Source organism: Pleurodeles waltl, chromosome 5 (assembly GCF_031143425.1).
Source record: "Pleurodeles waltl isolate 20211129_DDA chromosome 5, aPleWal1.hap1.20221129, whole genome shotgun sequence".
NCBI classification, from domain to species: domain Eukaryota; kingdom Metazoa; phylum Chordata; class Amphibia; order Caudata; family Salamandridae; genus Pleurodeles; species Pleurodeles waltl.
In genome coordinates, this window is record NC_090444.1 from 1854638860 (window position 1) to 1854664691 (window position 25832).

At 47.9% G+C, this 25832-nt stretch overlaps 1 protein-coding gene across 4 annotated transcripts in view; it reads left to right on the plus strand.

Moving 5' to 3' along the window:
- The window catches only part of SLC29A1 (solute carrier family 29 member 1 (Augustine blood group)), a 1001910-nt gene that overhangs the window by 843164 nt on the left and 132914 nt on the right, over positions 1 to 25832 (plus strand). For all 4 annotated transcript variants that reach the window (XM_069236365.1, XM_069236363.1, XM_069236364.1 and 1 more), the window contains one exon: positions 16472 to 16570. In XM_069236365.1, coding sequence (XP_069092466.1) covers positions 16542 to 16570 — 29 coding nt within the window. In that variant the 5' untranslated portion in view covers positions 16472 to 16541. The remainder of the gene's footprint in view (positions 1 to 16471; positions 16571 to 25832) is intronic.

Genomic DNA, 25832 nt, shown 5'->3' on the forward strand with positions numbered 1-25832 from the left:
ACTGCAAAAAAAAAAAGGCACTTCAGTTTGGAGTCACCCACATGCAGATCAGCCTTGGCTCTCCTCCAACAGGAACAGTCCAGTGCCAACCAGCCCCCTCTGAACCAGAACACAAGACACCCAAATCGGGTTTCTCCCTGGTTGGGGCTGTGGGTTGGGTGTAGCTTGGTTCGAGGGGCACAGTGAACACGGGACTATGTCTAAGTATACCCTTGCCACTTATGGCGGTAAGTCAAACACACGACAGGTGATGGGAGAAACAGAAGTAGCGTTCCAACCCATGTCTTTGGCCTACAATGCCACCTCAGTTTGGACCCAGCCATAAGCAACAGTGGTGTAACAAAGGCCCCCGCAGTGTGTGGGCCAACCACCAGGGGGTGCCCTCAGCACAGCGTCTGGGCCTAAGAGATCCTGAGTAAGTCTGCTAGGGTGTTGGGGGTGTACTTTGCCTGGGGGCTCTCAAGTTTCATTGCCTCACTTATATGTGAATCAGTCTTGACTTCCTCCAATAGGAACTGTTCATCCCAAACCACCAGGGCAGGTCCTCCCTGAACTGAAACATAAACAGCCCAAAATTGCTGGGTATGTAGTGCTACCCCGAGCAAGTGCTAGTGGTTAGAGTTATTGCAAGCATTCCTCCCACCACCTTTTGGGTGTTTGATATTATAGGTTTCTGCTCTGCCCTAGTTTCTCTGCGGTCCTGCAATACTGGGCTGCTCGGTGAATTTGAGGCCTTGTGGCTGAGTTCCAAGTAAATCAGTCCAAAACTCCCAAACTGCAACCTAGATTCACGCTGGGCCTGATTAGGAGTCAAGAAGAGAAAAATAAATGTGTGGAATTCCACTCCACCTCACTCCAGTAGTTAGGATTTTACCTACTGGGTTTTTCCAAGTGTGGGAGGCCCTGTCTCCATTATTCCATGGAATGGGGAATTCTGTGTTATTTTATGGCTGTAAAAATTGACCAATAGGTAACGCATAAGCAGAGTCTGTGTCCAGAACTTACAGAAAGTAGCCAAACACCAGCTTAGACAATATTCTAGTGTTCAAGGGGCTACCTGTCAGTTGCTCCTCACTGCCAGAGGCTGGTTGAAATCTGGTAGAACAAATATACGTAAAAACACTATTATCACAAAGTAACATTATCACCTGGTATGGTTTTTGTAACCGATTCAAGTTTTATAATGGGAAATGGGGAACAATTTGTGGTAATAATCTCTGTGCTTGTTTTTACCACACGGTATCTACTTTATCACCACAAATAGTGCCAGCTAGCACCCTGAGGCAACAGCACCTTGCAATACAGAGAGGGAAAAGGTTTGCATGAAGCCGCCTGTGTCACATCAGGTGCAAACAGTGTGTGCGCCCAGAGTGGGACCAGAACTCATCTGTGTGACAACGTAGTGGTAGGTAAAGGACAGTATCGGACTTCCGTTGAACCCTGACTGCTGTGAACAAAGCTCCCTGATGTTACCTGCCCTGAGACCGCTCAGTGGACTGAGTGCCCGCTGCATTGTTTAGTGCCTGCCCAAAATGAATCTGTCCTTGTGTAATGTAACTGCTGCTCGTGTAAAGCGCTCCGATACCTTCGGGTCGAGCTGGTGCTATATACAAACTGCAAAAAAAATATACATACTAAAACAAATGTACGGGTAATCAGTGAAGGGCCAGTAATCCCTATTTCGAGGTGGGCGAGGTGGAGAAGCTGGCATAGGAGTAAAACGGTGCCAAATGGGCAGGGATGGGCGTTCGTGACATGAGCAGTAGTTTTGCAGCTTTTTAAAGACAGCTCACGAGTGATAAAGAACTGGAAAAGGACCCACACTTGGGACCCTGAGCCACAAGTACAGATCTTTAAAGGCCAGATTTCACCTACTCCTGCTAGGCCCGAGGGAGCTGTAGTTTTGAGGAAGGCATCATCTACCCAAAGACGAACGAGACCCGGTCCTGCCCACTGGCCTAACAAAACTCCAAAGTGTCCCCCCCTGCAAAGTGCATGGAGGGGCCACCCCCGCAAACTGCCCGGACCCACTCAGCAGCTCTCAGGACGTGAGCCCGCTGCACATGCTCAGTGCAGGCTGTGCTGGAGCCCGCCCCCCCCCCCCCCCGCTCGCACCACTTGGGCTGCGGGGGCCTTTGTTACGCCGCTGGTCGGGTCATGGTTCGAACCCTAGCTAGACTGGCACCTTGGTAGGTTGTTGCCATGACTACACAAGCACGGATGGGCCGGTCCCACGTTACCCTCCTGTCCTCACCCCCCCACGCGAGCCCAGTACCTTTGCTTATGACATCTCATGGCTCCCTCTCTCTCACATAGGAGGCTCAGGGCTGCCCCTCTGGAGGTGTATCCCTGACAGCTTCCTCTCAGCATTAGTAGGAGTGACATGTGAGGTTACAACAGAAACAGTGCGGGGTTTCCATTCTTCCAAGCAGGACAGCAGAGTCGGCGCAGTTTGCTCCCTGTTTCACCCTTTCATGGCCGGCAGAGGCACACACATGACTCGTTGTGTGATATGGTGCGAAACAAGGCCTGCACCGACGGTGAGAAGAGATAACAAAGTGTGGGGGTAGGGGGAGCTGCAGGGTGGGGTCTACGGTGGAGCTGTGGCACAGGGAAAGAGGAGGGGGGGGGGGTGGGACCTGCAGCAGAGAAGGGGATACACAGACACAAAAAGAAGGAATGAATGATTAACATGCATACACCCTAAAAGTGGGCTTCTAGGAGCTGGCGGAGTGTTTGTTGTGATCCACTGTGGGGAGGTACTGGTGTGTGTGGGAGTCTTGGGACATAGCGCCTAGTAGTCACCTCCCTCTACAGAGACCTCCTGGCTCTGCTCAGTATACTGCAGACCCTCTTGCTGCCATGAGCTTCCCCCATGCTGCTGAGTTCAGGCTCCCAGCAGTCTCTGTGATGCACAAGCAGCTGTCTCTGCCCCCCACCGCCCGTGAGACACCCCTCTCCTGGTCTTATCTGGCCTCTGCTGAGGGCTATCTGTCCGTGCAGGCCTCGCGGGCTTCTGTGCACGTGGTGAGTGTGCAGGGCCTGGCCTGTCCTGGCTGTTCTGAGAAGGCACCAGATTACTCCAGAGGGACATGCTGGAGACCGATAAGCAGTTTAGGCCCCTCCATGAACACAGCAGGGACCCTGGAAGGTGTCATGAGCACACGTAATAGGGACCGATATACGTGCCTGCCTGCACACAGCCTGCTCACATACGTCAGATGCGTCTTCATACGTGCCTGCCTGCACACAGCCTGGCTCACATACGTCAGACGCGTCTTCATACGTGCCTCCCTGCACACAGCCTGGCTCACATACGTCAGATGCGTCTTCATACGTGCCTCCCTGCACACAGCCTGGCTCACATACGTCAGATGTGTCTTCATACGTGCCTGCCTGCACACAGCCTGCCTCACACACGTCAGATGCGTCTTCATACGTGCCTGCCTGCACACAGCCTGTTCACATACGTCAGATGCGTCTTCATAAGTGCCTGTCCGCACACAGCCTGGCTCACATACGTCAGATGTGTCTTCATACGTGCCTGTCTGCATACAACATGGATCACATACGTCAGATGTGTCTTCATACGTGCCTGTCTGCACACAGCCTGGCTCACATATGTCAGAAGCATCTTCATACGTGCCTGTCTGCACACAGCCTGGCTCTCATACGTCAAAAGCGTCTTCATACGTGCCTGTCTGCACACAGCCTGGCTCACACACATAAGAAGCGTCTTCATACGTGCCTGTCTGCACACAGCCTGCTCACATACGTCAGATGTGCCTCCATACGTGCCTGTCTGCACACAGCCTGGCTCACATACGTCAGACGCGTCTTCATACGTGCCTGTCTGCACACAGCCTGGCTCACATACGTCAGATGTGTCTTCATACGTGCCTGTCTGCATACAACATGTATCACATACGTCAGATGCGTCTTCATACGTGCCTGTCTGCACACAGCCTGGCTCACACACGTCAGATGCATCTTCATACGTGCCTCCCTGCACACAGCCTGGCTCACATACGTCCGATGCGTCTTCATACGTGCCTCCTTGCACACAGCCTGGCTCACACGTCCGAAGCGGCTTCATATGTGCCTGCCTGCACACAGCCTGGCTCACATACGTCAGAAACATCTTCATACGTGCCTGCCTGCACACAGCCTGGCTCACACGTCAAAAGCGTCTTCATACGTGCCTGCCTGCACACAGCCTGGCTCACATACGTCAGAAACATCTTCATACGTGCCTGCCTGCACACAGCCTGGCTCACATACATCAGATGTGTCTTCATACGTGCCTGTGTGCACACAGCCTGGCTCACATACGTCAGAAGCGTCTTCATACGTGCCTGTCTGCACACAGCCTGGCTCACATACTTCAGAAGTGTCTTCATACGTGCCTGTCTGCACACTGCCTGCTCACATACGTCAGAAACATCTTCATACGTGCCTGTCTGCACACAGCCTGGCTCACACACGTCAGATGCGTCTTCATACGTGCCTGTCTGCACACAGCCTGGCTCACATACGTCAGATGCATCTTCATACGTGCCTCCTTGCACACAGCCTGGCTCACATACGTCAGATGCGTCTTCATACGTGCCTCCTTGCACACAGCCTGGCTCACACGTCAGAAGCATCTTCATACGTGCCTGCCTGCACACAGCCTGGCTCACATACGTCAGAAACATCTTCATACGTGCCTGCCTGCACACAGCCTGGCTCACACGTCAGAAGCGTCTTCATACGTGCCTGCCTGCACACAGCCTGGCTCACATACATCAGAAACATCTTCATACGTGCCTGCCTGCACACAGCCTGGCTCACATACGTCAGATGTGTCTTCGTACGTGCCTGTGTGCACACAGCCTGGCTCACACACGTCAGATGTGTCTTCATACGTGCCTGTCTGCAAACAGCCTGGCTCACACATACGTCCGATGCGTCTTCATACGTGCCTGCCTGCACACAGCCTGGCTCACATACGTCCGAAGCGTCTTCATACGTGCCTGTCTGCACACAGCCTGGCTCACAGACGCGTCTTCATACGTGCCTGTCTGCACACAGCCTGGCTCACATACGTCAGACTCGTCTTCATACGTGCCTGTCTGCACACAGCCTGGCTCACATACGTCAGATGTGTCTTTATACGTGCCTGTCTGCACACAGCCTGGCTCACATACGTCAGATGCGTCTTCATACGTGCCTGTCTGCACACTGCCTGGCTCACATACGTCAGAAGCGTCTTCATACGTGCCTGTCTGCACACAGCCTGGCTCACATACGTCAGACGCGTCTTCATACGTGCCTGCCTGCACACAGCCTTGCTCACATACGTCAGATGTGTCTTCATACGTGCCTGCCTGCACACAGCCTGGCTCACATACATCAGATGCGTCTTCATACGTGCCTGTCTGCATACAACATGGATAACATACGTCAGATGTGTCTTCATACGTGCCTGTCTGCACACAGCCTGGCTCACATATGTCAGATGTGTCTTCATACGTGCCTGTCTGCACACAGCCTGGCTCACATACGTCAGACGTGTCTTCATACGTGCCTGTCTGCACACAGCCTGGCTCACACACGTCAGCTGCGTCTTCATACGTGCCTCCCTGCACACAGCCTGGCTCACACACGTCAGATGCGTCTTCATATGGGCCTCCCTGCACACAGCCTGGCTCACACACGTCAGATGCGTCTTCATACGTGCCTGCCTGCACACAGCCTGGCTCACATACGTCAGATGCTTCTTCATATGTGCCTCCCTGCACACAGCCTGGCTCACATACGTCAGAAACATCTTCATACGTGCCTGCCTGCACACAGCCTGGCTCACATACGTCAGATGCGACTTCATACATGCCTGTCTGCACACAGCGTGGCTCACACACGTCAGATGCGTCTTCATACGTGCCTGCCTGCACAAGCCTGGCTCACATACGTCAGACACATCTTCATACGTGCCTGTCTGCACACAGCCTGGCTCACACATGTCAGATGCGTCTTCATACGTACCTGCCTGCACACAGCCTGGCTCACATACGTCAGATGCATCTTCATACGTGCCTCCATGCACACAGCCTGTCTCACACATCAGAAGCGTCTTCATATGTGCCTGCCTGCACACAGCCTGGCTCACATACGTCAGAAACATCTTCATACGTGCCTGTCTGCACAGAGCCTGGCTCACACACGTCAGATGCGTCTTCATACGTGCCTGCCTGCACACAGCCTGGCTCACATACGTCAGATGTGTCTTCATACGTGCCTGCCTGCACACAGCCTGGCTCACATATGTTAGATGCGTCTTCATACGTGCCTGCCTGCCTGCACACAGCCTGGCTCACACACGTCAGATGCGTCTTCATACGTGCCTGTCTGCACACAGCCTGGCTCACATACGTCAGATGCGTATTCATACGTGCCTGCCTGCACACAGCCTGGCTCACATACGTCAGATGTGTCTTCATACGTGCCTGTCTGCACACAGCCTGGCTCACATACGTCAGATGTGTCTTCATACGTGCCTGTCTGCACACAGCCTGGCTCACATATGTCAGATGCGTCTTCATACGTGCCTGCCTGCACACTGCCTGGCTCACACGTCAGATGCGTCTTCATACGTGCCTGCCTGCACACAGCCTGGCTCACATACGTCAGATGCGTCTTCATACGTGCCTGTCTGCACACAGCCTGGCTCACATACGTGAGAAGCGTCTTTATACGTGCCTGCCTGCACACAGCCTGGCTCACATACGTCAACTGCACCTTCATACGTGCCTGTCTGCACACAGCCTGGCTCACATACGTCAGATGCGTCTTCATACGTGCCTGCCTGCACACTGCCTGGCTCACATACGTCAGAAGCGTCTTCATACATGCCTCCCTGCACACTGCCTGGCTCACATACGTCAGATGTGTCTTCATACGTGCCTCCCTGCACACTGCCTGGCTCACATACGTCAGATGTGTCTTCATACGTGCCTGTCTGCACACAGCCTGGCTCACATACGTCAGATGTGTCTTCATACGTGCCCGTCTGCACACAGCCTGGCTCACACACGTCAGATGCGTCTTCATACGTTCCTGTCTGCACACAGCCTGGCTCACATACGTCAGATGCGTCTTCATATGTGCCTGCCTGCACACAACCTGCTCACATATGTCAGATGTGTCTTCATACGTGCCTGTCTGCACACAGCCTGGCTCACATATGTCAGAAGCGTCTTCATACGTGCCTGTCTGCACACAGCCTGGCTCACATACGTCAGATGTGTGTTCATACGTGCCTGTCTGCACACAACCTGGCTCACATACGTCAGATGCGTCTTCATACGTGCCTGTCTGCACACTGACTGGCTCACATACGTCAGAAGCGTCTTCATACGTGCCTGCCTGCACACAGCCTGGCTCACATACGTCAGACGCGTCTTCATACGTGCCTGTCTGCACACAGCCTGGGTCACATACGTCAGATGTGTCTTCATATGTGCCTGTCTGCATACAACATGGATCACACACGTCAGATGCGTCTTCATACGTGCCTGCCTGCACACAACCTTGCTCACATACGTCAGATGTGTCTTCATACGTGCCTGCCTGCACACAGCCTGGCTCACATACGTTAGATGCGTATTCATACGTGCCTGCCTGCACACAGCCTGGCTCACATACGTCAGATGCGTCTTCATACGTGCCTGCCTGCACACAGCCTGGCTCACATACGTCAGATGCGTCTTCATACGTGCCTGTCTGCACACAGCCTGGCTCACATACGTCAGATGCGTCTTCATACGTGCCTGTCTGCACACACAGCCTGGCTCACATACGTCAGATGCGTCTTCATACGTGCCTCCCTGCACACAGCCTGGCTCACATACGTCAGATGCGTCTTCATGCGCGCCTATCTGCACACAGCATGGCTCACCTACATGCCTGTCTGCACACAGCATGGTCCACAAACATGCCTGTCTGCACACAGCATGACTCACATATGTCAGATGTGTCATCATACGTGCCTTTCTGCACACAGCATGGCTCACATACCTCAGATGTGTCATCATATGTGCCTGTCTGCACACAGCATGGCTCACATACCTCAGATGTGTCATCATATGTGCCTGTCTGCACACAGCATGCCTCACATACGTCAGATGTGTCTTCATATGTGCCTGTCAGCACACAGCATAGTTCACATATGTCATATGTGTCTTCATACGTGCCTGTCTGCACACAGCATGGCTCACATACATCTGATGAGTCTTCATATGTGCCTGTCTGCGCACAGCTCACATACGTCAGATGCGTCTTCATACATGCCTGTCGTCGCACAGCATGGCTCACATACGTCAGATGCATCTTCATACGTGCCTAACGTCACACAGTGTGGCTCACATACGTCAGATATTCTTCATATGTGCCTATCTGAAGTAGCACTTGTAACTTTTACATTTAAGGCCTTCGTTTAGCTTTTGCCAATGCTTTTTGATTTTACTAAAATTATATGTATCATATATTTATTTAAATGAGCTTTCAGCCAGCCCTCTTCATCCATTGGTCTGCCGCTGCGCCATTCACATTTTTCTTCTTCCCATTACAGCTTACAGCATGGGACACTTGGCCCACCCACTTCAGCCATTGGCTAATCTTACTGTGAGTGATGTCAGTTTCGAAGGGGGCAACCCTGCGTACAAAGCGGTTCCTGCAGTGCCAGGCACTACTATGCCAATGTATGGCTTATACGATCTCAACAGAGACATGGGAAGAACGACGAAAACAAAGAGAAGGGAGGAAGGGAGATCAGGAGGTAATGTCACGTGTCCCAATGTTCAAATACCTCACACCTTTAAAACTAGATTTTCACAAACCCCCCCCACTCCCACTGCGTCCTGTGATACATGGAAGGGTGAGCGATGCAAGACATGAGAAGATGCTGACACCGTCATGGCTGTCCAGAAAGATGCTGGCTGCATGACGGCTAGAAATAGTAAAATTCTCTTTCCATTAAAGAGCGGATACCTTTTAGGCTTGACCTAGATACGCCTCATGTTTAAAAAAAAAAAAGAAAAGCAGTGCAAATATGTAGAAACACACACACGCACACACCCTGCCCCACCCACAGCTGCCAAGTTTTCTAGTTCCAAGCGTGTTGTGCTGCACCAGTCCAGTTTTTTCCTTTGAATTCTGGGAATTGTATTCCTAATTTCTAAGGCTGACACACACACTCTCTTTATCTCTCTCTGTCAGCACTGTTCATCCATTCGTCTGTTCAAATGCCATTTACATTTTGGCTCCACCCACTAAAGCAGGGTGGGTCATCCTACATCAGCCACTCGCTTGTTTTACCGTGACAGCATTTTAATTGTGCACGTCTGCCTTGAAACTAGGAAACGTCGGAGCCAGGGCTCGTAGACCGAACTCTGCTTTTATTTCATTAGTTTTTACTTTATTTTTTTGCAATGGGTCATTTTTAGGTTGAGCATAGCAGCACGCAAGCGCTGCTTTTTGACCTGTTGTAATCTATTCTGTGGGCTTTAACCATGCCCATCACCACCTCCGTTCGTGCCTGGACCTGCCTTTCAAACATCCTTTGATGTGGTTGGTAAATGCTTTTGTTTGTCCCACCTTGAGGCTGTTTTGTTACCGCCTTGGAGGCGGACCCTGTTATGGGATTATTGCACAATCGGCCAGATAGCTTCGTGTCGGCACACTATTTTTTTCTTTTGCCTCGCCACTTCACTTATGGTGGTATGTTGTTTCTTCATCTTCCTTGGTTTCGGGCATCCTGCTGTTTGTTTACGATGTCTGTGAGCTCTTTTTTATGTATTTATTTTTTGCAGTTTTATGTAGCACTAACGCAACATGCAGGTATGGTGCACTTTATTTATTTTGCAGTTTAATATAGCACGAACCCGATACAAAGGTATTAAACGCTTTGCATGAGCATCGGTTACATTACTCAAGAGCACATTCATTTTTGGCAGCAAGGGGAGATTAATTAATTTGCCCAGAATCACAGGATGTTGAACCGGTGCCGAGACTCGAACCTTTTTCCCCAGCTCCAAAGTCGACAGCTCTGACTTTACCGCCACATCCTCTCCCCTATGGCTCTTTGTCTGGTGCGTGTTGGGGCAGTCTGGGAATAACTTGTTTTTTAATATAGCACTTGGTAATACAGTTTCTGCCTTTTCATAGTGCTGCAAAGCAGGTGCCATTCTTAACAAAATCGCTATAATTCATTTGCAGTTAAGTTGCCTCTTCGGTTATTCTCTTTGTATACAGTCATTGTTTTTAAAAGTTAGTCTGGTATTGCCAAAGTAGAGGAGTAAGTCCTTTAAAAGTTTAACACAAAAAAATATGTCTGCCCCCTTTACTTGGCTCCTAACTCTTTAGACCCCCTTAGTCTCCAGGTTAAATGCCACTTGGTGGCTTGTTTCGTGCTATAAAAGTTTAGGTAAACACGCTAGAAAGGGTTGCATCTCTAGTGCCAGTCTGTAAGAATGAGGCAAAACACTCCCACGATGGCGGCCTTGTTGTGTCCTCTCTCCTGCAGGGACAGGCCTGGGAGGGGGGGGGGGGGGGCGTGGCACCTGGCATGCATCCACTACACTGCAAACCAAAACACATGGGTAAAATATATTGTCATTTACAATGTCAATAGCTCTAACTCTCACAAATTTGAGACCTATCACATTGCAAATGCTTGTTACTCATTGTTTTTACAGGTACACGAACGCCAGATGTAAACAGCTGCATTATTCGTTTTTTTCACGTTTGCACTTTTAATGACTACTGAATGTGTTTGCAAATAAAAATATTGCAGGCTTGCCATGCCAAGGCCTAGTCTGAGGCAGCGGGCCTGGTGGCTCAGGGAAGTAATGCATCCACTTCAGGGATCTGAGTTTGGCCCCTGGCTACAGGTTAGAACCCCCATGGGTCCACTCAGCATTTCATGCTTCCGAGGTCAATAAAATGAGCACCACTGAGTTTGGTAGAATTAAACATCTGGCTCGGTGCCTCAGTGGAGGAGGTGCAGTTTACAGGGTGTCCGAGGAAGCCCCAAGTCACATCACTGTTTAGATTGAGAAGACTATAGCGGTAGCCAGGTTTTGTGGCTCAGTGACTAATAGATAAACTCTGTGTTTTACCACAGAGTTATATACCCATGGATCGACGCAGCACTTCATCCTTCCCAGGTCCATAAAACGAAGTACCACTGTGTTGGGTAGCAGTGAGCATGTTATTTCAATGACAAGAGGCCCAGTGGTGAATGCACACTTTACAAATACACAGTCAGCTCAGTTACTGTGCCACTGTCCCCTTATTTACTGGTAATGCATGTGGTGTAGTCTTGGCACCTTCTGCGGTGACTGCTGGAACTGTCTTTGAGTGGAAAAATGTACAAGGTCGGCCTCTGGTCTGCCTCTCTCAGGTTCTGAGCATATATATCAGAGGTCGGCCTGAGGAGTGCCTCTCAGGTTCTGAGCATATATATCAGAGGTCGGCCTCCGGTCTGCCTCTCTCTGGTTCTGAGCGGTGATATATCCGAGGTCGGCCTCCGGTCTGCCTCTCTCAGGTTCTGAGCATATATATCAGAGGTCGGCCTGAGGAGTGTCTCTCTCAGGTTCTGATATATATATCAGAGGTCGGCCTGAGGAGTGTCTCTCTCAGGTTCTGAGCATATATATCAGAGGTCGGTCTGAGGAGTGTCTCTCTCCGGTTCTGAGCATATATATCAGAGGTCGGCCTGAGGAGTGTCTCTCAGGTTCTGAGCGTGATATATCCGAGGTCGGCCTCCGGTCTGCCTCCCTCAGGTTCTGATCATATATATCAGAGGTCGGCCTCAGGAGTGACCCCCTCAGGTTCTGAGCATATATATCAGAGGTCGGCCTCAGGAGTGACCCCCTCAGGTTCTGAGCATATATATCAGAGGTCGGCCTGAGGAGTGTCTCTCTCAGGTTCTGAGCATATATATCAGAGGTCGGCCTGAGGAGTGTCTCTCAGGTTCTGAGCGTGATATATCCGAGGTCGGCCTCCGTCTGCCTCCCTCAGGTTCTGATCATATATATCAGAGGTCGGCCTCAGGAGTGACCCCCTCAGGTTCTGAGCATATATATCAGAGGTCGGCCTGAGGAGTGTCTCTCAGGTTCTGAGCGGTGATATATCCGAGGTCGGCCTACGGTCTGCCTCTCTCAGGTTCTGAGCATATATATCAGAGGTCGGCCTGAGGAGTGTCTCTCTCAGGTTCTGAGCATATATATCAGAGGTCGGCCTGAGGAGTGTCTCTCTCCGGTTCTGAGTGGTTATACGAGCTTCGCCTCAGGAGTGACCCCCTCAGGTTCTGATCATATATATCAGAGGTCGGCCCGAGGAGTGCCTCTCTCAGGTTCTGAGCATATATATCAGAGGTCGGCCCGAGGACTGCCTCTCTCAGGTTCTGAGCATATATATCAGAGGTCGGCCTCCGGTCTGCCTTGCTCAGGTTCTGAGCATATATATCAGAGGTCGGCCTGAGGAGTGTCTCTCTCCGGTTCTGAGCATATATATCAGAGGTCGGCATGAGGAGTGCCTCTCTCAGGTTCAGAGCATATATATCAGAGGTCGGCCTGAGGACTGCCTCTCTCAGGTTCTGAGCATATATATCCGAGCTCGGCCTCAGGACTGCCTCCCTCAGGTTCTGATCATATATATCAGAGGTCGGCCTGAGGAGTGCCTCTCTCAGGTTCTGAGCATATATATCAGAGGTCGGCCTGAGGAGTGTCTCTCAGGTTCTGAGCGGTGATATATCCGAGCTCGGCCTCAGGACTGCCTCCCTCAGGTTCTGATCATAAATATCCGAGCTCGGCCTCAGGACTGCCTCTCTCAGGTTCTGATTATGTAATCACTATTAGGAAAAATGACACATCTGGCCCCCAGAAACTGGAGACATGGGTTTTTAATCCCGGCCTCCAATTTGGACAAATTGTGTGCTTTCAGGCAATCACTTTTCTGAACTTATTCTTCAGCTTCCATCTTGATAAGAGTGGAAGTATTTCAATTTAGTGTAAACGCCGCTGGTTAAAACAACAGACGTTTATCACCTGGGGATAGGAAGAGAAGCCCAGCCACATGGCGTGTGTTCACCTAACCGAAAAATGGTGGTAAATTTGCAGCAAGTAAAAGTGTGCTGCAGTCTTAGGTCTACTAATTCAACACACTGTTTGATCTTGGGCAAATATTACTGTCCCAGTGCATCTGCCCACTAATCTCATAATGTCCGCACGCTGAGGCAGGTGTAATAATGTGATGAACACCAAGGCCGGTCTCCAGCAGTGTATTTCTCACCACATTCAGGGTTGGTTGCATCATTTCATCAGCTGAAGGTGCTCCTGCTGCTGGTTTGGGTGGGACCCCTACTGTGCTGCAGCCCAACCCTTCCGGCCTCCGACGAGCAGCTTGTGCAGTGGGTGGTACCAGCAGAGTGAGTTCCAAGAGGAGATGTATCACAGAATAAATCAGGTACAAGATAATGACCCCAGCAGCCTGTCGGCTCAGCTGCTCTTCTCTCCAACAGAATCCCTGTTTCACAAGTTCTGCATCCGACCCCTGGCATCATATGGATGCCTTCACCTGGGTACCACTCACCTTTGCAGCTCATAAAGGGCTGAAAGAGTGAGAAGTAAAGCTTGAGCTGATGGGCGTCCTGCAGGGCTTCTGTGCGGACACGGGACAGGAGCAACAGTTGCAGAATCTACCCCAGGCCCACGATGAGGGGATGCGGGGCCTCATGTTGATGGGCTGCGTGGTGGACCCTGGGCAGCGGCCCACACTGTCCATGCCTATCACCGGCCCTGGCTGTTCTTCATGGACAGGAATTCAAGGTCTGGTACACGACCTCTTATATACCCGGCCTGATTTATAGTTTGACGGATGGGTTACTCTGTCACAGACATGATAGATATCGGTGCACCGTATTACAAGTGTATTAGAATATAGGGCCTGATTCTAACTTTGGAGGACGGTGTTAAACCGTCCCAAAAGTGGCGGATATACCACCTACCGTATTACGAGTTCCATAGGATATAATGGACTCGTAATACGGTAGGTGGTATATCCGCCACTTTTGGGACGGTTTAACACCGTCCTCCAAAGTTAGAATCAGGCCCATAATGTCTTCTCAATAAGGTGGATGGGATATCCAGCACGTGTGGCACAGTATTCCGTCCCCCAAATTATATATCAGGCATCTTCAGTATTTCCATGTTCTCTTGGGGAAGTTCAGGAGAAGGATGCGAGAGGTGCATCTGCTCCAGGACCAGAGTTCGGGAGGTTTAGTCATGCATTGGATGTTTCAATGCTCTTAGCCTGTACATTACTATCCAAAAGTAGGAGGGCTATTTAAGCATCTGGATACTGGTAACACCCCGCTGCACGGCCTCCCAGACTCCACTCTGGCCCCTATCAAAGGCCTCCTACAGGGCAGCAGCTCGTCTCTTCCAGGACTAGAGAAGTGTCATCACCTCGCCTCTGTCCTGGTGAATGTTCCTTGGCTCCCCTTGCCGGCCCGCACCATCTTCAAAACCAGGTGTGCCGGACGCAAACAAAGAAAGTGCATCCTGTTACACTGAATGAGATGCCCCACGCTGCCCTGAGGCATCTGCTTTGTGCTTTGTGTTTCACTGTGCAGACGGCAACCCACGTCCACCTTTAAGGGGGATTAGAGATCCTCTTGCAGGCGGGTGCTGTGAGTGACTGTACCCACCTGCAAGGGGGTATCTTGGGAATCCATAGGCCCCCCCCCAGAGAGCTGGCACCAGGAGTGAAGTGTCCTTGCGCCTCCTGGCAGCTTCTCTGCCTCTGCACCAGTGTCTATAATACGGCGCGGGCACAGAGGCAAAGGGATTCCCTCATATGCGTGGGGCCACACCCCCATGCAGATGAGGGAGCACCCTCTGGTGATAGCGCTGGTGCTTTGTGTGCTCCAGCGCTATGTGTATTACAGAAAGGGCCCCACAAGTGTCAGCGGCTCTTTCTATAATATCAAAGTGCCCTGGGGATGCGCAAAGTGGGCCCACATGCCGGTTGCGCCCCTGAGGCACTTTGTGCAATACGGCCCCAGATGCATAATTTCAAAGCCATCACAACCAGCCTTAAGCAAGCTCACCATCTCGGGTGGTTCTCGGCACACCCTGGACACCTTCAGAAACCCACAATCTGCCACGACATCCATGTATCCATTAAGACCTCCCAAACCTGCTCCAGTTCAGGAGAGAGATGAAGGCTCACCTCTTTAAAGAGCAGAGCATCTCAGAGCAGTAACAGCCACACACCAGCTGCCTCTCAGGTCCTTGTGTACTGCATCCTTGCCGATGACCCTGTAGAGCACTCCACTACCTTCTGTCTAGAATACATACACACTATACCACTGTATTATTATAAGAGCTCCCTGTTTTCCGTTTTTACAGATTTTTTACAGATAAATACAGACAGAAAACATTGCATTTCCTGTCTGTATTTATTTTTGAAAGCCTGAACTTACAGATAGTTTGGCTTCTTTGGAGTGACTCTCCAGGCTGAGATTAATGCCTTTCAGGCCAACAGCTGTACATATTGGCAGCTTGGGGCATTACCAAGCTGAATGCGATTTGCTCAAATTACCGCACATCCCAACATGTGTTTGTGTGTTATTATGCTATTTATTTCATGTGGATTTAATATTTTATTATTTTTGACAGTTCAATGTGCTAAAACCTGAGATGCATCAAAGTATGAGTGCACTTTCATTCGTTAAATAAATGCAGAAATAGGAGTTATCAGTGCATTTGTTCACAAAACACAAAATAAATATGTATAAATAACAATAAGATGGCCAAACAATAATTATGGATACATTTAGACTGAAATTTTCAAAAAATAAATACCATAAAACCGGGAGCCCTAATTATAATGATGAAGTTTGACTTCCACTCTCTGAAAAGAGCTTCTCACTGTTTTTTTTTTTTTTTTCAGGACTATGGGTCTGATTTAGATTTCACCAGAAGGGTTACTCTGTAACCACGGTGACGGATATCCCTTCAGCCGAAATATAAATTCTATAGTGAATAATGGGATTTGTATTTCAGCGAACGGGCTATCGGTCACCCTTGAGAGTAACCCCTCCACCAATATCTAAATCAGGCCCTAATTGTTTTAGGCCAAAGTTGAGCTGATCTATCCAGACCTCCTCTGCTTCTGTACCACAGTGTTATTAAAAATTTCAGTTGAAATGTGTCCAGTTTTTAATAGTCCTTATTTTCCTCAAAGTCACGCTGCTCTGGAGTATAATTTCAGAGTTGAAGTTGTTCCCTTTGATGTATTCATAGAAAGGTTCTGCTGAGAGCGCATGACTCATATTTTGTGCCGGGGGCAGTAGATATGATTGGCTGACTTGCTAGGTGACATACCAGTCATTCATAGTTGTCTGTTTGCTCTTCTTTCCCAGGGCCTAACAAAGACTTCTCAGAGCTTAAATTTATAAGAAGCATTCTAATCCTCATTTTAGAGCGGTAACCATGACCATGGCGTCCCCACCTCCGGACAGGTAAGCTTCTCTCTTTCACTTGATGTTCATAAACCCTGATATTTTTGCTTTTACAATTCAAGGTCTTTGTGTTGCTCTGTAATCTCCAGTGAACTTGGGTTTTCCTCTTAGTTCTCATTCGTAGCCTGTGGTCTCGCTGTAGTTGGGTGCTCTCTTTAGTTCTCCTTTGGAGCCTGTGGTCTTGCTCTACTTGGTTGCTCTCTTTAGTTCTCCTTTGGAGCTTGTGATCTTGCTGTACGTGGGTGTTCTCTTTAGTTCTCCTTTCGACCCTGCGGTGTTGCTCTACTTGGTTGTTCTCTTTAATTCTCCTTCGTAGCCTGTGATCTTGCTGTACTTTGGTGTTCTCTTTAGTTCTCCTGTGAAGCCTGTGGTCTCGCTGTACTCAGCTGTTCCTTCTAGTTCTTCTTGGGAGCCTGTGGACTTGCTGTACTTGGGTGTCCCTCCTAGTTCTCCTTGGAGCCTGTGGTCTTGCTGTACTTGGGAGTTCTCTTTAGTTCTCCTTTGGAGCCTGTGGTCTTGTTGTACTTGGGAGTTCTCTTTAGTTCTCCTTTAGAGCCTGTGATCTTGCTGTATGTGGGTGTTCTCTTTAGTTCTCCTTTGGAGCCTGTGGTCTTGTACTTGGGAGTTCTCTTAAGTTCTCCTTTGGAGCCTGTGATCTTGCTGTATGTGGGTGTTCTCTTTAGTTCTCCTTTGGAGCCTGTGATCTTACTGTATGTGGGTGTTCTTTAGTTCTCCTTTGGAGCCTGTGATATTGCTGTACGTGGTTGCTCCTGGTAGTTCTCCTTCGTAGCCTGTGGTCTTGCTGTACTTGGGAGTTCTCTTTAGTTCTTCTTTGGAGCCTGTGGTCTTGCTGTAATTGGGTGTTCTGTTTAGTTCTCGTTTGGAGCCTGTGCTCTTGCTGTACGTGGGTGTTCTTTAGTTCTCTTTTGGAGCCTTTGTCTTCCTGTACTTGGGTGTTCTCTTTAGTTCTTCTTTGGAGCCTGTGGTCTTGCTGTTCTTGGTTGTTCCTGGTATTTCTCCTTTGGAGCCTGTGGTCTTGCTGTACGTGGGTGTTCTCTTTAGTTCTCCTTTGGACCCTGCGGTCTTGCTCTACTTGGTTGTTTTCGTTAATTCTCCTTCGTAGCCTGTGGTCTTGCTGTACGTGAGTGTTCTCTTTAGTTCTCCTTTGGAGCCTGTGGTCTTGCTGTACTCGGCTGTTCCTCCTAGTTCTCCTTGGAGCCTGTGGTGCTGCTGTACTTGGGAGTTCTCTTTAGTTCTCCCTTGGAGCCTGTGGTCTTGCCGTACTTGGTTGCTCCTAGTAGTTCTCCTTTCGAGCCCGTGGTCTTGCTGTACTTGGGTGTTCCTCCTAGATGTTCTTTGTAGCATGGCGCCTTACTTTAGTTGGGTTTTCCTCTCAGTTCTCCTTTTGAGCCTTAGGTCTTATTATGCCTGGTTGATTCTCTTAGTTCTTCTTGGTAACCTATGTTTTTGTTATACTTTGGCATTTCCTTTAGTTTTAAATTAAAGTATGTGATTGAAAGGGCCTTGCATGATTTTCCTGGTTCCCTTTTGAAGCCAGCACCATTGTTGGTTTTGACAATTTTCTTTAGTTCTCCATGGGGGCTGTGGCTTTGCTAGTATTGTGTGTTACTCTGTTTCTGAATGGTACTGGTCCTGATGGGTTTGGGTGTTCCTCTTGGTTCTCCTTTGAAGGATGTGTCTTTGTTGGTTCTTGTAAGGCTGACGTCTTACTGACATTAGATGTGTTCTTTATCTCTGCATGGTAGGCAGAGGCCTTACTGAAGATGAGTATCTCACTCTGTTCTCCATGTGATGTTAGGCTTTTACCTGGTTGTAATTAAAACCTTGTGGCCATGAAGATCAAGTGTGTTTTTTTGGTTCCCTGTAGAAGTCTGTGGATGTTTCTCTTTCTTTTCCTTTGAAGGTGGTTCGCGGCAGGACTTTTATTTCTACACTGGAGGCTGCAGTTGCTGTGCTTGACGCTTCACTAGGCTCAATTAAGAAATAATGTTGTATTTCTGCTTTGAAAGTATCACCCTTCTCTCTCACACCACACTCTATTCTTCCTGAAGTAATATAGGTTTGATAAACTTTCTGTTGGGTTTCCTTGGTGGTCTTTCGTATTCTGTTTGATTCTCTTTAGAAGTCTGTAGCCTTGGTTCTTTAGAGTGTTTGGCTTAGTAAGCCATGGAAGGATTTGTTCTTGCTCATCTTAAGTCTTCGTAGCTGTCATTGAAAGGATTTGTTATTGCTGGCCTTAAATCTTTCTTTGGTTTTCCTTGAATTGAAACATTCTTGTTGGTCGTGGGTGTTTCCCGTGGATCTTCACACAAGGACAATGTCTTGCTGGTATTGGGTGTTTCTCGTGGTCCTCTCTAGAAGAACGTGTTTTTGCTGGCCTTGGGTGTTGTCTTTCTTCTCCATGGAAAGATATCTTCTTGCAGTCTTGAGTGTTTCTCGTGCTTTTCCATCTAAGCTAGTTTTGTGGGTTTCTTGTGGCTCTCAGAGGAAGGATGTTTTGTATGTATGTATATTGTGTTTCTATTGCACAAACGTAGCTAGAAGCGGAGCGCTGAATATGATTAAGGATAAAGTCAACGAGTAATAGAAGAGTTAGCTAGTTTGTGGACAGTTAATACATTGTGATGTACTGTTCTTTACAGAGATGAGTCTTCAACAGTTTCCTAATTTGGAGCAATGCTGAGTGGTCCTAGTGGACTCTGCAATGTTGTTCCATCTCCTGGGTGCACAGATGAAAATGGCTTGCTGTCTTGTTTTTTTCATTTTTAAACTTCTTATTCTGCAGTCTGATGGTGTTGTGGATATGAAAGTGCCAAGATCCACCAGAGATGGTGGGATACTTTGCAAGATAAGTGGGGATGCTGGTCATGATGTCTTTTGTAAATTACGCAGCTAGTGTTGCAGACTTGTGGGCCAGTAAGGGGATCCAATAGAGTTCCATCATGATGGGGTCGATGTGACCCTATTTCTTGAAACCCAGGATGAGACGTGCTGCGGCATGCAGGGTGCTCTTAAGAAGTGCCAGTGAGAAGTCTGGGACGCCATGCACCAGGAGGTACCACCATCCAGAAGTTGTTGCAAGTATGGTGGATACTTCAGAATTATGAGGGCTTGAAAATGAGTTTTGAAATCTCCGTCTGGAAGAAAAAGTTTCACTTTCACTTTCTTTAGAAGAGAGACCGGGTAGTAGGTTGACTTTATTTTTTTGGGGCAAATGTTCCTTGAGGGTGAGGTTGGTGTCCTGAGTTAATCCAAGTGACTTTATATACAGTGGAAGTTGGGGTTCAAAGCCTTCAGGGTTCATGTCATTGAGTCAGGTTTGTACTGTTTCTTGTTTGCTGTTCTTGACAAATATCAGGAAATCTGTCACGGTTGGGCTGAGCTTCAGGTAGGCACTGAACATCCAGGTTTGAATGATATTTTGTCACCAGTCTTGAATGATTTTTGTAGTTCATTATAGAAGGATGTCTTCTTGCTGGTCTTGGGTGTTTCTTGTGTTTCTCATTTGTTTGTTTTTTCATGGAAGGATACCTCCTTGCTGGTATTAAGTGTTTCTTGTGGTTTTCAATTACATCTTCTTGCTGCCTTGGGGCTTCCCATGGAAGGCTCTGTATATGTTTTTCTCACAGTTCTATATAGAAGGGTTTGTTCCTTTGATTAATACTTTTTGCTGATCTTGGGTATTTTGTTTTTTCCAAGGGAAACTTGTATTTTCCCTGGTCTTGGGTGTTTCTCGTGGTTCTCCATGCAAGGACTTAGGTGCTTCCCTTTGCTGTAGTTATTGTTCTTTGTGTTCTGTTTCCCTTTTCATAAAACGTTGTGGTCTTGCTGCTCCTGGATGTTTCTGTTCACCTCGAGTGGAAGGCTATCTCGTTTCTTGTTTATTATAACACATTTTGTAAAAATGCCATTGTTGTGCAGACAAACACGCAATGTCACACAGCATATATTACAAACATTGTTCACCTTGGACACGAAATCAAAAGTAAGGAAGAAGAAGAAAAGCAGGAACATAGTAAAGATTTTAGACAGAAGGAAATAACTTTAATCCTAAAAGGGACTGAGCTAACAGGATGGCGGGAGTAAAACCTAGATTGGGACCCAACTCATTGGAGAAACATAAGAGGCACCTCTGTTGTGTGTCCATCTCAGCCCTTCGGGTCAGAATTTCCCTTTTCCTTGTTGCCCCTCTGGTGGTTCTTCTCGGTCTTCCTCCTCTAGTTCTTCTTCTGGGTCTTGCACCTCTGGTGGTTCTTCTGGGTCTTCCTCCTCTGGTGGTTCTTCTGGGCCTTCCTCCTCTGGTGGTTCTTCTTGGTCTTCCTCCTCTGGTTCTTCTTCTGGGTCTTTCCCCTCTGGTTCTTCTTCTGGGTCTTTCCCCTCTGGTTCTTCTTCTGGGTCTTTCCCCTCTGGTTCTTCTTCTGGGTCTTTCCCCTCTGGTTCTTCTTCTGGGTCCTCCACCGCTGGTTCTTCTTCTGGGCCTTGCACCTCTGGTTCTTCTTCTGGGTCTTCCACCTCTGGTTCTTCTTCTGGGTCTTCCACCTCTGGTTCTTCTTCTGGGTCTTCCACCTCTGGTTCTTCTTCTGGGTGCTCCTACTCTGGTTCTTCTTCTGGGTCTTCCTCCTCTGGTTCTTCTTCTGGGTCTTTCCCCTCTGGTTCTTCTTCTGGGCCTTCCCCCTCTGGTTCTTCTTCTGGGTCTTTCTCCTCTGGTTCTTCTTCTGGGCCTTGCACCTCTGGTTCTTCTTCTGGGCCTTGCACCTCTGGTTCTTCTTCTGGGTCTTCCACCTCTGGTTCTTCTTCTGGGACTTCCACCTCTGGTTCTTCTTCTGGGACTTCCACCTCTGGTTCTTCTTCTGGGTCTTCCACCTCTGGTTCTTCTTCTGGGTCTTCCACCTCTGGTTCTTCTTCTGGGTCTTCCCCCTCTGGTTCTTCTTCTGGGTCTCCCTCCTCTGGTTCTTCTTCTGGGTCTTTCCCCTCTGGTTCTTCTTCTGGGTCTTCCCCCTCTGGTTCTTCTTCTGGGGGTCTCCTCCTCTGGTTCTTCATCTGTGTCTTTCCCCTCTGGTTCTTCTTCTGGGTCTTCCCCCTCTGGTTCTTCTTCTGGGTCTTCCACCTCTGGTACGTGTATTGAGGATCCTAATACTCTTACAGCTGCCATGTGGCAATCTGAAGGACAAGACCAGCTCTGGTCCATCAGAACTCTGGGCAGAGAGTGATTATACCCGGTGGGGACTATGCAAGTTGTATGGTTTCTGCAGCTCAGTCCTGGGGGTTGAGGGAAGGAAGGACAGACCAACATGGACATTGAAAAGAATCACTTGACACAATGTGAGCATGTTGTCTCCACAACACTCAACAAATTGAAGAAAAAAAACCCAGGCAACCTGACTTATTATATCCTGCCCAATGTTCGTATCGGCAGTGGCTCAGACAATCATTTATAACATCAACTTTATTCTCTATAATTCATTATACCATTGCATCAATCATTCTTTTATTGTCTTTCCATGTAGAAAATGACTATATGCACATTGAATCAATAAAACAAATATATATCCTGCCATCACATTCATTCACACACATTCTCTCCATATCACATATACCCCAATCAGTCAAACTGAACCATAGGCATATTATCTTTATTCCAGTGTTGTCTAAACATACTTCATACATTTACGTATGAACGTTAGAGTACTTTACATCAGTTCTTTAATTCGTAATACAATTTTCTGTTAAAGTTGTTTATATTACTTCTCTTGATATTGTAGCTTATATCATGTTTACCTAAACTGTACCTTCAATTCCCAATGGGAATGACCTTACTCATCAAGTATTGCTCTGCCAGAGGTGGGTTATGTTCCAGGGGTGGTAAGTTCAGCAGGTCAAAATGAGTGTTAACGTGCATCATCTGTGTTTGCTGCACAAATTACCATACTGTTGTCATTTTTTACCAGAAAATTTCACCTGTTTTTTCCTGTGCCTGGGGAAAATTGGGAGTGTGGGGTAATTACCTTGTGCAGTATTTAGCATATCTGATTGTACTGTTGTGCACACCTGCAGTCAGACTCTCTTCTCTTGTCTTGTGCAGGTGCACATCTTCACCAGTCTTTGATTGGAACCTGTTGTATTGTGTTGTGTGAGCACCAGATGGCCTACAGGCACACAGAATCCATCATGCTTAAACAGAATTAGAGTTTACAAGTTGGAAGCTTGCTTGAGCGGCCAAGTCATCAGTTGGCACCTGAAGAAAGGGGAAGAGCTTTCCACACGCAGATAGATTAGCATGGCACTCCAGAGTCTGACACATATCGAGAAGCTGTGCCCAACCATTTTGGATTTGCAGATTGTAGATACTGTTAAATTATTGGTACCCAAGGATCTCAAGGACCTCAAAATGAAATAGTCATGAAGCTTATTTTTTACGAAGGCCGTTAGGTTTCCTGCTACTGATCTATGTACAATACATAGAACCCGATTTGAAGTTTAGCAGATTTAGAGTTTCCCAAACGCGATGGATAGCCCATCTGCCTTATTACACGTGCCATAGGATTTAATGCACATATAAATCGGTGGACGGGGTATTTGTCATGCTTGTGATGGAGTAACTCACTCCGCCAAACTCTAAATCAGGCTCCTAGTCTTTTGAACAGAATTCACTGTTTGACTGATGTCCATGAGACTTTATACAATGGAGAGTTAGCATGAGTGAATACTGAAGCTTCTGCTGGCCGTGTTTTGAATCACCTGGAGCTTCTGCACAAGATGTTGAGCTAGTTCCAGTTACAAGGAGCTCCATCAAGCCATGCCAGCTAAACACCAGCCCCCTTTCCAGGAGCCAAAACCTGTCATTCCTTAAGCTGATGGTCACGACAAAACTTCTTATGTCTCATCTTCGTAGTTCGTGAAGAAGACCAAGAAAATCTCATAGGCCTCAAATGAGACCAAGGCTTTCCAGGGGCATTCCAGATGTAAGTAAGGGCCACATGTACGAAACTTCCAATTTGCATTCCTTAAATAGCAGTTTCTAAGAAATTGCTATTTAGAAAATGCAAATTGGAATGTACTAAAATTGCGATTTCCTAATAGCGATTCCTATGGAATCGCAATCGCATCCTACAGGCAATCGTAAATTTGAAAATGCAAAACCATTCCCACCTATGGGACTTAGGCCCCCTTTAAATCTAAGTGAAGAAAAAGTGGTGATCGTGTAAAGTGATCCTATGCCCTAGGCGAGTGCTCGCTCTGCGGCACTGCAGGAAGTGCATTTTGGGAGCCTTTGTGGAATTTGCATATGGTTACCATCATAATGGATTCAATGGTAATGACATTTCCTAAATGGCCGTTTCGCATTTAGGAAATGCTATGTACATTGAGTTTGGAAATCACAAAGAGGAAATCCATATTTGCGATTTCATATTTTGGTAACTGTAAAATTTGCTTTCTGCGGGGTAGAAATTGCAATTTACCACGCCGCAGAGCACTTTTGTACCTTGGAAAAGGCTATTTTGCATTTGTTAACGGGCCAACATTGAGATTCGGTCCTTTAAGGAATGCAGAAAGCTTTTGTACATGTGGGCCTATGTAACCATTGCTTCATCTCTGACACTAGGTGCCTCTCCAGAGGAAGGAAGCTTCTCTGTTCACTGCAATCACTGAATCTAGGGCACCAGTGAATTCTAGCTGTTCCCAGAGTCTGGGTCCAGAGGAACTGTAGACGAGATGCTGACTCCTCCGCTTGTTGTCAGGAGCCCACCCTACCTTTTCAGAAGGATCTGGCCTACTTCACCATCTTCACTCAGCAGACACAGAGATCACTTGCCTTGGAGCTTCTCAAAGCTCATCTGGGCCCCCCCACCTCTGACATAATCTCTGAGGTTGTGGGCCTTCGCTACAAAGCTGCGGACAGGGGTCCTTTCTGGCAGCCACGTCCACACGTTCCACCCGCAACACTTTGATCAAAGTGCGGTTGTGGTGCCATTTTATGGGTCAGGTCCACCGCATCCACCCACGCAAACCTTTTGGCGTTCAAGGTGGTTTTCGTAGCCTAAAAGTTTGCTCGTCTGGTGATCAGGTGTAGTTTTGATCACATACCAACCCCCACTATGGCCCTATTCTGTATTCAGAAATAGGACAACTTGCTTGTCACAGATCTGCCAGCTCTCAGTTCAGCTGTGGGAGTTTATATCAGATGTCTTTACATCCACCTTGGTCTGACCAGATCTTTCCTCCTCCACCTTTAGTTCAACATAAGCTTACCTCTCCCACTTTTCCATAACACCGAAGTGGCTTTTACGTCACAGCCCTACCTTCAGCACGTTACCTACCCCTAACTCGAAAACTTACCATGACTACAGCTGTTTCTTGAATTGTAGGGTATGAACTTTGATCACATCAGATTCCACCGAAAGGAAACCTTCAATTTAATTATTTTCTTAAGGAACATGTCCTAACCCCAAATTTAACTCACAACCTTAAACTAAACCAATATCAATTGTTTTGCTTGGCAAATACTGATTCTAATCCTAACCTTCATTTTTTGTCTATTTAATTTCATTAAAATAGCTAATAACCTTATTTTAGTAATTAAGGGCTTTAATTTATTATTTGAGTTAGTTAATTTAGTTTATTAACTCTAACTTTAAGTCGTAATGACTTATTTTAAATTAAATGTAATTAATCTAATTGCAGTAATATTAATCCCAACCCTTAATTAAACAAAACCTCATTAATATATATTACTAATATAGTGTTGTCTTAGTTCTAATATTGTATACTACTTACCTTACAGGTCATTTTCTTGAAGCAATGGTGTAATCTATAAGTGCAGGTAGATGTCGGACAAAGAAAGGGGGATCGGTGAAGGTAGATACCCTGGACAGTGAAGCAATTTACAGGACATGTTCGTCCAGGTCTCCCGTACAGCAGGGATCCTCAGCCACAGAGCAGACAGCCTTAGTCGTCATGTCGAGTAACCCCATGACTGAGAACTTAGCCAGGTAGTTCTTGACCCCCATCTTTTAGGCCTAGAGGCATCCAGGTACAGATGTCCTTGTGATACAGCTGCGCAACAAACATGTCAGGGTCACAGATGCTCTTGGGCTGGTTTCAGCCCTTATGGGAACCAAGGACACCAGGCATCTCTGCTAGAAGGAAGTCATCCTGCCTCCTTTCCCAACAGCCTTCCAACTTGCACATTATGAGCGTATGATTCTAGAGGAGATCGCCTTTTCTATTGTCGGTCCTTGGG